The sequence below is a fragment of the Solea senegalensis genome, linkage group LG1 (assembly GCF_019176455.1).
Source record: "Solea senegalensis isolate Sse05_10M linkage group LG1, IFAPA_SoseM_1, whole genome shotgun sequence".
In the NCBI taxonomy this organism is placed as follows: domain Eukaryota; kingdom Metazoa; phylum Chordata; class Actinopteri; order Pleuronectiformes; family Soleidae; genus Solea; species Solea senegalensis.
Window position 1 is genome coordinate 31,533,045 of NC_058021.1, and position 11,687 is coordinate 31,544,731.

Below are 11,687 nucleotides of genomic sequence, written 5' to 3' on the forward strand. Positions count from 1 at the left end.
CCTGGGAAGGGACTGGGAGGTTCAGACAGTGAGAGAAAGCAGGGACAAAAGCAAGGCTGGTTTCCAAAAACAGATCTGCGACATAAACCTGTCTCTCTCATAGCTTGAATGTGTGTGCACATTTTTACAAGGCTGCTACACAAGAACAGAGCGAGACTGGGACATGGCCTTTTACTTAAAAACTGTGCTGCAGAAAAGAAAAGGAGGAAAGAAGAAAAGAAGGTCGTATAGACACTAGAACGCATCTTAGTCCCTTGCTGCGGGGGACGCTTAGGTCTCCAACACCTACGCTACAAAATGGAGACTGGGAAAGCTTGATTTATACTCATGATTCTGTTGATTATTTTCTTGATTAATCAATTAGTTGTTTGACCAGAAAAAGGCGGACTTTTAAATGTTGACGTTCTCAAGATTATTCAATTATTCACATTTATGAAAATTCACACTCATGTGCTGCTCTATTATGTAAAGTACCACAGATGTGGATACAAATAAACCGATGAGGATGACATAATGTAGATGTCTCACCACTTTTTAACCCCTAAGCCTCAAAAAGTCAGTCTTGGCTTTTAGAGTTATCTTAACCATGAAAGTGCCAGAAAATGTGCTTTTGCCCCTTTTCCCAGAATAACTTTCAACATCTGGCAGTTATTCACAATTCACTGCGTGTTAAAATAGCGTATTAACAATTTAAAATGAAGCTAAACGAAAAGTTTTATTGAGAAAAACCCTGCTCTAGTTGTACACAAACACCAGATTTTGCATGTTAAATTTGAAATATCAACAGCATAGCTCATATTTACAAGAGTGTTTGTCTCAATGAGCAAAAACAGGCCACAAAATGGAAAACTAGGTACAAGCATTTTTCCAACTCTCTCCTCTCTGGTGACAAAGACGCTGATTCGCCTACTTCCTGCAACAGCGCGGGTGAAATTACCGTAATAACCACATGTTCGCTTTGAAGTGCAACTTCTCAGCTTTCAGAAACCGCTGGAATTTTTCCAATAGCACAAACCGTTGCTTAATTGCGGTAATGCAGTGAGCTTGCACAAACGAGTCATCTGCGATACACTCAGTGTTAAAGAGTTAAGTTTTGTCGAGCGTTGAACAATAACTTGACTTGATTGTGACCCCCATCATGCACTATCATCTCTTTCAAACGTCTGGCTCGGATCCTACGACTGGCACTGATCACACCGTCTGCCGCGATCAGCTAAAATCCGATCCACTGCCAGACTGCTTGCACCTCCAATAAAACACTGACAATGACAGTGACAGTGAGTGTCCAGGCATGCACTCACTGCTGATGGTGCGGTAAGTTCACACAGGTGAGGAGGACGAGGGGGAGAGAAGAGAACATGGTACACATGTAAAAAGTTCAGCCCAATCTCCTCCCAGAGTCAAACTTCATTAATTTCTGTAAACGCCGCACAGTCAATCCTCTCATTTATCCATTAAACCAGGAAAGAGCCTCACGAGACAGAGTTTGCAATAACATGATATTAACAGGCATGATGATGATAAAAATCACCGTGGCCTTTAACAGCTACACGGGGCTTAATCTGAGGATGAATCAGTGTGTGTGTGTGTGTAGGTGTCCGTGTCCACCGAGCGGCAGGAGACACAGGAGCAACAACCGCACAGAGAGCCTGAGAAAAATCAGACCCCTGACATTTTTATTGTCCAGACAGAAAGAAAAGGTTGCACAGCAGTAATTACGTTTGGAGCGAGAGAAGGAAACACTGACAGAGGTTGTCTGGGCTACCTCATTGCACGTGTGTGTGTGTGTGTGTGTGTGTGTTCACAACATGTGTGTCCAACGAGTCCCTTCCCTCACACTAGCATAAGCTTAATAATCTCACTCCCGTGGCTGAATCAAGCCTCTCATTTTCTAGAGGAAAAGTCACAAAGCACACTCGGCCTCCACAAAGCCTTGATTACTCAGCCACTGGCTTTTGTCAGGGGAATAAATTCCTATTTTTACAAAATCCACGTCTCTGGATTTCATGATTTGACACGTTTCTGCTCTAATGTACCGTCAACCCTCCGACACTGGGGTATTATTAGCGTGCTCGACCAGGAGATAGATTAATAGTGAGTCAATGGAGGATAAATATGAAAGCAGCATCCGCCAAATTTAATTCACAGTGGCTTTTTCCTCGTCACACCTACTGACTTTACGTCCCCACGTAAAAGCGCCGTGTGTTTTCATTTCACTTTCAGGGAGATTTAGAATCTTTATTTTGAGACATACCTGAGGAACAACTTTTAAGTTTGAAGTCTGTGGCTGGGCTTTTCCCTTCACAATAGTGTCAGAAAGTGTCAGTGACAGGAGATGTTGTGGATTTCTGTCATGCACTTCCAACTGGAGCATATCAGAGACCTGTGGAGCCTACAAACATTTATATAAGACCTTTTTAACCCTTTTTACACAACCATTCAATTCATCACGTCATATTTTGGTCTGACTGTTCATCTTTAACGGGCGAAGAACTATATTTGGTAACTTCCACAGACATACAAACGTGACGTTTTCTGACATGTTATGGACCAAACCATTACTCGACTATGAAAATAATCAAAACCAACGCGTAACCACATGTAATCACGTTTTTAGAAACACATGGATTTCACTCAGCCAATCAGCAGATCCAGATCCTGCTACGTCACAGAATTTTGACCAATCAGCGGGAGGCCTGTGATGCTCGAAACTTCAATGCAGTTCCGGAAGGCAAAAAGTGCGGCCATACGGCTCGGTCTTCTCCTGCACCTACTGTAAAATCTCAAAGACTAATATGATGAAGTGGGGAAACATCTAAAACACGGGACAGAGGACCAGGATTGGGAAACGATCCTGGTCTAAAATGTTCCATAATAATGTTCCTCTGACTTTACTTTATTTCTTGTATAGTCTTATATACAGTGTACTCTATGTGGACGATCAAGGAACCATATATGATACCTTCATGGATTATGATGAGTGCCCTGTAAAGGGTTAAAGGTCCATCGAGTAACATTTAGGAGAGTTTATTAGTATGTTTGTATGTTAATACAATAACTCAAAGAGGCTAGAATAAGTTTTAAAAACATTAGCTCCCGACTCCCACTTTAATTGCACTGTTTTGCTTGCTTGGCACCTCAGAAAATAAATTCAAATGGAGGAATCAATATAACAGCAACACATCATAAAGTGGGATAAAAGAGGAAGGAGGAGGAGGAAAAAGAGGTTGGTATCTCACTCTTTGCCTCATCTGTTTGCGGTATAATTCATTTATCACCTAACCCAGGACTAAGGGAGGCATCAGTGGAGCAAAACAAATGTATTATGTATGGAGGCAGCAGCGTATCAGTGTATGAAAATATGTGTGTAAAGAAACTGAAAATAAAAAAGTAGACAAATAAAGGAGGACAGGGAGGAAACAGACCCTTCGTTCTAATGTCTGAAGTGTCTCCGCCATATAGATAAAAGGATTATTTATGCTTTCAAAGCTAGTTTCCTGCCATGTTGACTATCCAGCACTCATTATCTATATGCCAGTCAGTCTTTGGGGTTACAAGCAGCCTGAGAGTCTGCACTTAGTCTGGTGAGAATAAAGGAAAGGCTGAAACCAGGCATGGGGGCCTCACCCTTTCTAATTTGCCCCGCTTTACTTCGGGTAAATAAAGCCGTCCAAGTCTACTTGTTTGTGGAGAAATGTATCTTTTGGAACAAAGCACATTCAGAGTAAAGACTAAAGAGTCGACTGCATGGTAAAGCAGACGTATAATAACAACACAAATCTGAGAGAGAGGATTCATCTGTCAAGTAAGAGTGCCGCTCCAGAAGCAATTGGACCTCATCCGCACGGAAACAGAACTTAACCAATACAATCTGTCTTTGAAAAGGTTTTCCATGAAACTGAAATCACAAAATGTCTCAAGCCACACTGTGATTTTGTCTTAACTTTCCCCAACATAAATCCAAACATTTAACATTATGTTGGTTCCATGTAGGCTGTGGGTATCTACACTAAATGTCACATCATTTAGATTTAGATACTGCTTCTCCATATAAGCCAATATATCACTTGTTTTGTTTAAAGCTCTGCTGTGGCTCCAAATATGAATTAGTGCTGAAAGATATGAAGAAAATATCTAATTGCGTTTGACGTGATATGCAAGGAAAAAAAAAAAATACTTTCGAACACTGAATAGATCACAGAACAATCCCAAAATAGAAGTGTTTGAATTGCCCGATTCAACAATGATAAATTGTCTTTTTGAATTCAAACATATGTCAGTTTAAGTTAAACATGGAAACAACCTCATTCAGTGCCACTAACATTTACACCAGCAACAACAATCTGCCCTCTCTTCTAAGGCTGAAACAACTTGATAAGCAATCATCGGTTGGAAGTTTTTTTTCATGATTATAAAAAGATTTCTGATTGTTTAAGCTTCTTAAAAGTGAATATGTTCTTAATTTCTTTGCTCTGGATACCAGACAAATCATTAAAAGTTCAAATCATCAGTTTGTGGACAAAACAAGACATTTGAGAACATCATCATATCCAGGGTTGACGAACAGTGATCAACATTTTTTATGGTTTTCTGATATTTTATGGACCAAGCGATTAATCGAGAAAATAATCGTCAGATGAATCGATTATGAAAATAATCGTTTGTTGCAGCTCTAGTCTCTTCCCTCATTTACACTTTCTACGGCAGTGCCTGTCACTTCCATCACTGGGTTACCTGGTTTGCCCTCAGCTGAATGGAAACACTGAATTCAACGTCAGGGTTGATCAATCTCTGTGAGGAATATGAATGATATGGTAAAAGGCTTTCATGATACAGTGACAGAACAGCCAGCTCTCATATCTTGGATTTCATATTTTGGGGGAAGAGCTGTTTGGTATTGGGTCTTTGGGGAGTTGGTAAAAAACATTAATTAAAAACTGGGACCATTTATAGCCTGGTGCTTATCATGCGTGTGCGTGAGGTAGTTATGGTGCAGCTTATCACCGGGAAGCATGTGCTCACTTCCCTTAATGATGAGAGCAACATTTCCTCTCTGCCAGCTTTGCCAACACTTAAAGAAAAAAAGGTTGGCCCGTTCTGAATGTGACCATGAGATTCACCGGGCAAACAACATGGTTTGTCTAAATTAAGTCTTGCAGAGAAGCAGCGAGGAAAACAACCAAATATGACACTGAAACCTTCTTTAACAAGGAATTAATTTAAGAAATCTGCATATTGCTGTTGGGGGTGTTAATAATTAATCGAGGACGAAAGTTAGGAATTGAATAGATCTTGGGTGTGGGCTCGGCAACAGGACTTTTTTATTTTGCTTAAAATATAGCTGAGAGCTTACTTACAAGTCCATGTATCCTTACTCTCTGCCATCAGTGACAACACAGGATTTACACATTTCAAATGACAAATGTAGCGACAACAACACGCGGAGAGGTACAAGAACAAAAAACTGCAACCCACTTGCACTTCACTTAAAAGTAAAAAGGGAAATTGCTGAGGGGAACATTCATGCCTGCTCGGAGCCAGTAGCTGATGGTTCATTGTAAATTCCTTTCTCACAACCACACATGCATTAAATCTGAATGTTTGGCAGTACGTGGAAACCCTCAGACCATCAGCGAGACACCACAGGCACTCAACACTGTCAATACCTGCTGACAAGCCAATTGACAGCATGACTCAAAGGAAAAAATACAACTGGTCTGGCTCTACGTTCACAATTTACCTAACTTGCAACTGCTCTGACTGCCTTATGAAACCAGAATCAGCCATAATTAATAACTCAGACTACTCAAACTATAGCTGTTACCTGTTGTCTCTTGTGAGACGCACGGGAATCACAGGGTACCTCACGATACGATACGTGACACACGGTCCACGATAACCAATAATACCACGATACAACAATTCTGTGATTGCAAAACAATCATCTAGCGACATAGCACGATATCTGCCTACGTGAAGAAAACAAAACATCTGTGTGAAGTTAAAAGTGCAGGATTTCTTTATTTACTCACAACATCGAGAGCAAAATGTATGACATCTGTGTATTGAACGTAGTGTTCTCCTCCATTATCCCGCTATCAACAACCTCCTCTTGGACCAGGTAACTTCCACCCAAGTTTCCCGTCATTCATTTGAGCAGCATCGCCACAAGGAGACGCCAAGCAGCGGCTGTTTACTTTAGAGCCTCTTTATTTGTTAATCATAACATCAATATTTGCCCCTGGTGCATCGATTATTGTATTGCACGTGGAGGAAGTACGACGACATATCGCCAAATTGATATTTTTGGACCCACCCCTACTGAATACATGTGACTGTTCTGTAAGACATGACGCAGCAAAACTGCACAGCCGATATAAACAAACACAGCAGTGATACACACCAGGAACAAAACACCCACTGAATAATGGATTTGTATCAAGCATCCAAAAGAACAGCCATGTGGCTCAATGTCCGGTAAATAAAGTGCTTTTACTTTGAAGCGATAATAATAATAATAAAAATAATACCACAACAACACTTCCATATTATTCATTTTGGCCACACTGCCCACAATTACAGTACGTTAATACTCGGCTTGTCACGTCGATGCATTCAGCGCAATATGAAAACAATATCAAGAGTGCAACTTCTCCGAACCTCTGCAGCCAAGTTCAAACGCGCTGAGGAAAGAAATAATGAGAGATGTGCTCAGCAGGATTCCACACTTCTGAGTGGCTACATTAGCCTGTAAACAAGTACTCCTCTTAGAATTGGAGCGTGTGTTCAGTCGCCTGATTTGGCTCGTTAGAGTCACAGTGTGACTGTCCCCCCCAACTTCCAGGGTCTACGAGGACAGGTTGAGTTTAAAAAAACAAGACATCCACGCTCAACGTCCGGAAGTGGTGTCGACAACGAATAAAAGCCAGTTTCTCAGGAGTGATGGGCAGATACAGGCCGTGGCTCTTTGGTACATCAGCCAATCAGGGGAAGAAAGTCATACCTTTATTCCATGTCACCCTTCTTTATTAAAAGGTACAGACATGAGACGGAGGAGTTGTTGATGTTCTGTTGTAGACACAACAAGCAAATGGATGGCAGCATAGCAGGACAGTCGCCAAAGCTGTTGTGTTACAAGTCACACCTCTGTTTCACAGCAGCATGCTATCAAATACCGTAAACAAAATACAATCACAACACAGGAGCAGCATTATGTCCTCTTTTTATGGCTCAGTGTAAAATAATGTGGTTTCTTCTGTACTGTACAACGGGACGTCTCATATGAAATAATCTCTGGAGTTAACTGTCAGTCTTCCTCTCTTCCTTGTTCCTCACTATCAGACAGTTCTTGTCAAAGAAGTCTCCACAGTGAGATCCAAAGATAATAGGAGCCTGATATTGTTAAGAGTTTGGAGTCGAGTGTATGAAAACGGATTCTTTTTGGGAGCCCGCTGAGTGACATTTTGATATTCTGAGCAAAAGGTCAGCTGGGGAGTGAAGAAGGACTGTGCGACGACAAAAGGCAGCACTGTCGGAGCTCTTCGCCTCATTCCTTCTGTGTACATAACACAAACCTGCATTGGTTCTCTGCTGACTTGTCTACAATAATAACAAAAAAAACATGAATGGGCTTCAAACACAGGCAATGTACAAGAGAGAGACTTTGAGTGACATCAGCAGAGGAGACTGGAGTACATTTCTCACAACAAGAGTATACACTACTACTGTACTACTGCTACGCTCACTGCAAATATTCTGATTCTGTAGATTATGAGTGGTGGAATTCCACTCAACAATGACGCTTATTGTATTGTACTGGTACACAATTGTTGTTTTACCAGACTTTACATCACCACAGGCTGTGTAACTGATGTTGTTTGGATGAAGGGAGAGCACACTCAACAATACTATTCAGTGTGAAAGCAATTTGATGTAACTGCTTTTTAAAACACTTAAAATCGTATTTAATTGAATTTTTTTTAGCTATCAAATAATAAAGTTGACTGAAAAAAAAAGAAAAAAATCTGGTGCCTATAGCCCTACTGTAATAAACAGAATCAATTGTTTTATTTACACTGAAGTGATTGATTTGGCTGTCACACACTGGCCTCCCTACCTGCAGCATTGATTATAATAATACAGTAGTTGGTGTTTTGTGCAAGGGATTTGGACATAATATTATTCAGCATCTCTTTTCTCTGTTAAGCCTCTAGCTTTTGTCTAGGAGTCTGTGTGTTTACAGTGTTTTTGTGAGTTTTGCAGGCAGGCAGGTAGTAGGAGGTTGGTTGTGTTGGGTGAATCGGTTACTAGTGCGACCTGGTATTGCAATCTTTTCCAGACTCTTACTAAACCAGAGTTTTGTCCTGTTTTAGTCCAGACAACTTTATTCAATGGCGGCTATGTGGATAAGTCAATAAATAACAAAACAGGAGCAATGAAAATGAAAGTGCTGCATTATAATCAGCAGGATAAACAGTAAATAAAAGCTGCTTAGACACTGTAAGATAGTCATCAGCCATGATTGGGTGTACAACCATTCAATAAAACCCATAGCAAAATCATCAATTAAAATATAAATGCTCAGATTTTCACCTAAATAAACAATATTGATTCCCCATGAACCAGTGGAGCAACAAATTCTGATTTAGAGCATAATTGCACTTTAAACCCACGCTCTATAGAGCTACCCTCCTTCAATAAACCTGTGAAATGGCACCTTTTCTTCCCCCAAAGTGCTCCACTGATAAAGAAGTGTAGGAAGGAATAATTATTTGTGTGGGTGAGCCGGCTTTGCAAAAACATCAGAGCAAGCCGAGACAAACATCATTGGTGTATTTAGCCTTCAAGGCCACTGTGAAGGCCTGCAACAGCTGAATGTGCTTATAAATGCAACAACTGTCTGTACAGGTAGGTTGTTTTGGCTGCTGCACAACATGAAACTCATTGTTTCTTTGGCAGGGTCATATTACTACTCCGTCCTATTGCAGGACAAACCCTGTGCTTGTTCCAGGTGGAAAAGTCTGGTCATGAGGAAAAACAATCACTAGTTGTGTCCAGAGGTCACCAGATTAAATTTTATTCATTTAAGATCAATGCAGTGTAGACAAAGGGTAATTGGTAAGAGTCGCTTGTTGTTCATTTCAGTTAAGCAAGGATCATTTGTTGTTATTTACCTGTCGTACTTAAACAGATGTAGGGGGAAAAAGAAAATTTGGAAAATACAGTATATGTGCCCTGTCCTCCGAAACCCAAAAAAACAAAAAAAGAACTGGCATCATGTATCAACCATCAAATCCTGTCAAAATAAAAGGTGAACTAATATCTTCATTGCAACTGTGTGCATTTCCAGTTTGTAGACTTGTGTAACACCCTGGGGACATGTTTTTGAAAATAAACCTGCTAACTAACTAGTTTCATTAAGTTATCAGATGTAGTTACATTAAAACCGGTTGTCAGGTGATGTTTCCTTCAAAATAGAAGCACTGCTGATGTGGCAAACATAAAAATAAAACTTCAGTTGTTTTTGAGAAACAATACTTATTATCACCCTATTGAATCTTGCAAATACTGCATATTACAAAAAACTAACACTAAGCAAAACTAAACTAAAACTAAGCATTTACAAAAAATGAAAACGAATTAAAAACTAGCAAACTCTAAGAACAAATTAAAACTAACTAACTAAAACAATTAGCGAACAGTCTGATGTGTCTTCAGTGTTTTCATTTTACTAAATTAACCGAGAGCCAGAGGGTTCAAAGTGTATTATATTGTGAAATCCTAACCGGAAGTAATTAAGCTTTCACTTCCGACAGCTTCACGTTTGTTCTTAGCACGAAGCTACTACTGACTTTCTGACAGCTGTCAAACGTCTGCCTGTCACTGAGCCAGCTTTACGTGTGGGTTTTTACTACATAACCATGAACAGGATTAATGATTTAACCCATTAATCAAAACCCCATACGCAAAAAAAGAGCAAAATAATATGTCCACACGCTCCTCTTCCTTCCTGGTCCATGTCTCGTGAAACCAGGAAGAGACGCAAACATGTCATCTCTATGGCGACAAAGCCGCACGAGCGAGTTATACCGACATAGTTTTGAATTTAACAGCTGCTCGTGGCGTCGCCGTTCGTTAAGCTCGATTAAGGAGGAACAAGCAGCCTTCAGGAACTTTGTTTTGTGCCCGGTGTTGTGGCCTGTTTTCACATCGCAGCATCGGCTCAGTGTTAATGCAAACACCCACCCTCCTCCTCCTCCTGCTCCTGCTCCTGCTGCTGCACCATTTCCGTGTTTAATACGGAATCATCTTCACTTTAGCTCCTGCCACGTCTATTGAAAAAATACGCCGGGTTTTATTTTTGGGTGAATAATAAACACGAATACACTCACGACAACAGTGGCACTCGGCGTTAAATTCCATTTACGTTTCGTGCTGTTTTTGTGGGATAACCGGTGAATAAGTGAAGGGGATTTTAAATGACGTGTCTGAAATGTGATGCTAACTCACCCAGTGCCACCTCGCAGGCTTTGCGCAGTTGAGAGTGGTGCGCCTTTTTCACCTCCTTGTCCGCCAGGATCTTTTCCAAAGCCCGTGTCAGGAACATGTTTTTCGTCTTTTTGCCCTCAAACATGTCGCACCGGAATTTGGGGCGAGGTGTGTGTGTGTGTGAGCCTGGTCCCACGAGAGGGAGAGGGGGGTGTGAGGGAGGGGTGAGGGCTGCTGCAGCCGCTGCGAACACAGATGTATCCCCGCTTCACAAATGTCAGCCGCCGCGCAGACCCGAACACACACACATAAATAAACACACACAAGGTGGGGTAAATCCCTCAGACTTCCATTAGCGACCTGCCTCCTGCGCCATGTTGGAGAGAGGAAGCGACGTCACGTGTACGTTCGAGCGCGGCCGCAGTGAGGCGGCAGAGAGAGAGAGAAAGGTGTGCGTGTGTGTGTGTGTCAGAGGTGGAAAGTAATATTACATTTACTCACGTCACTGTAATTGAGTTGTTTTTTTGTGTACTTGTACTATTTAGATTTTGTAATGTTACTTTTACTTAAAAATGTGGGCCTGAAAATAATAAATAAAAATTCATACACAGGTTGAGTACAGGTGAATGATGATGAGGACAGGTGAGGACAGGTGATTGAACCATAAGGACAGGTGAATGAACCATAAGGACAGGTGAATGAAAATGAGGACAGGATAATGATAATAAGGACAATGAATCAGTACAAGGACAGGTGGGTGATGATTGACAAGTGAATGAATAATAAGGACAGGTGAATGAACCAGGTCCCTGGATGAGTGACATGTTGACTGATACATTATGTGTTTACATATTTTATTTTGTCAGCACTTTAATTTGTAATGGGTTTTCCCATTAATTAAAAGCAATTCATGTGAGATTTCTGTCCCCTTGTCCTTTTTGCACAACACAAGAAAGAACCCCAACCTTGTTTTTTTTTAACAGTAAAAGTTACATACAAATGCACTGTTTTATAATAATTTAATTTTCATTGTCACATTTATCATTTTTAAATGAAAATGTAACCAAATCTGAGCCACGCATAAGTGGAAAAAAAAGAAAAATCTGGAGTCAAATAACATAATAGACTAGAGCTGAAACAATTAATTGATTACTAAATGAATCGACAACTATTTTGATAATCAATGGATCGGTTTGAAG

The 11,687-nt window shown here is 40.7% G+C and overlaps 1 protein-coding gene across 3 annotated transcripts in view; it reads right to left on the minus strand.

Annotated features, from left to right (window-relative positions):
* Positions 1–10,892, minus strand: part of arfgef1 (ADP-ribosylation factor guanine nucleotide-exchange factor 1 (brefeldin A-inhibited)) — a 45,883-nt gene extending 34,991 nt beyond the window's left edge. For all 3 annotated transcript variants that reach the window (XM_044042508.1, XM_044042501.1, XM_044042521.1), the window contains exon 1: positions 10,510–10,892. In XM_044042508.1, coding sequence (XP_043898443.1) covers positions 10,510–10,633 — 124 coding nt within the window. In that variant the 5' untranslated portion in view covers positions 10,634–10,892. The remainder of the gene's footprint in view (positions 1–10,509) is intronic.
* Positions 10,893–11,687: the final 795 nt, after the last annotated feature.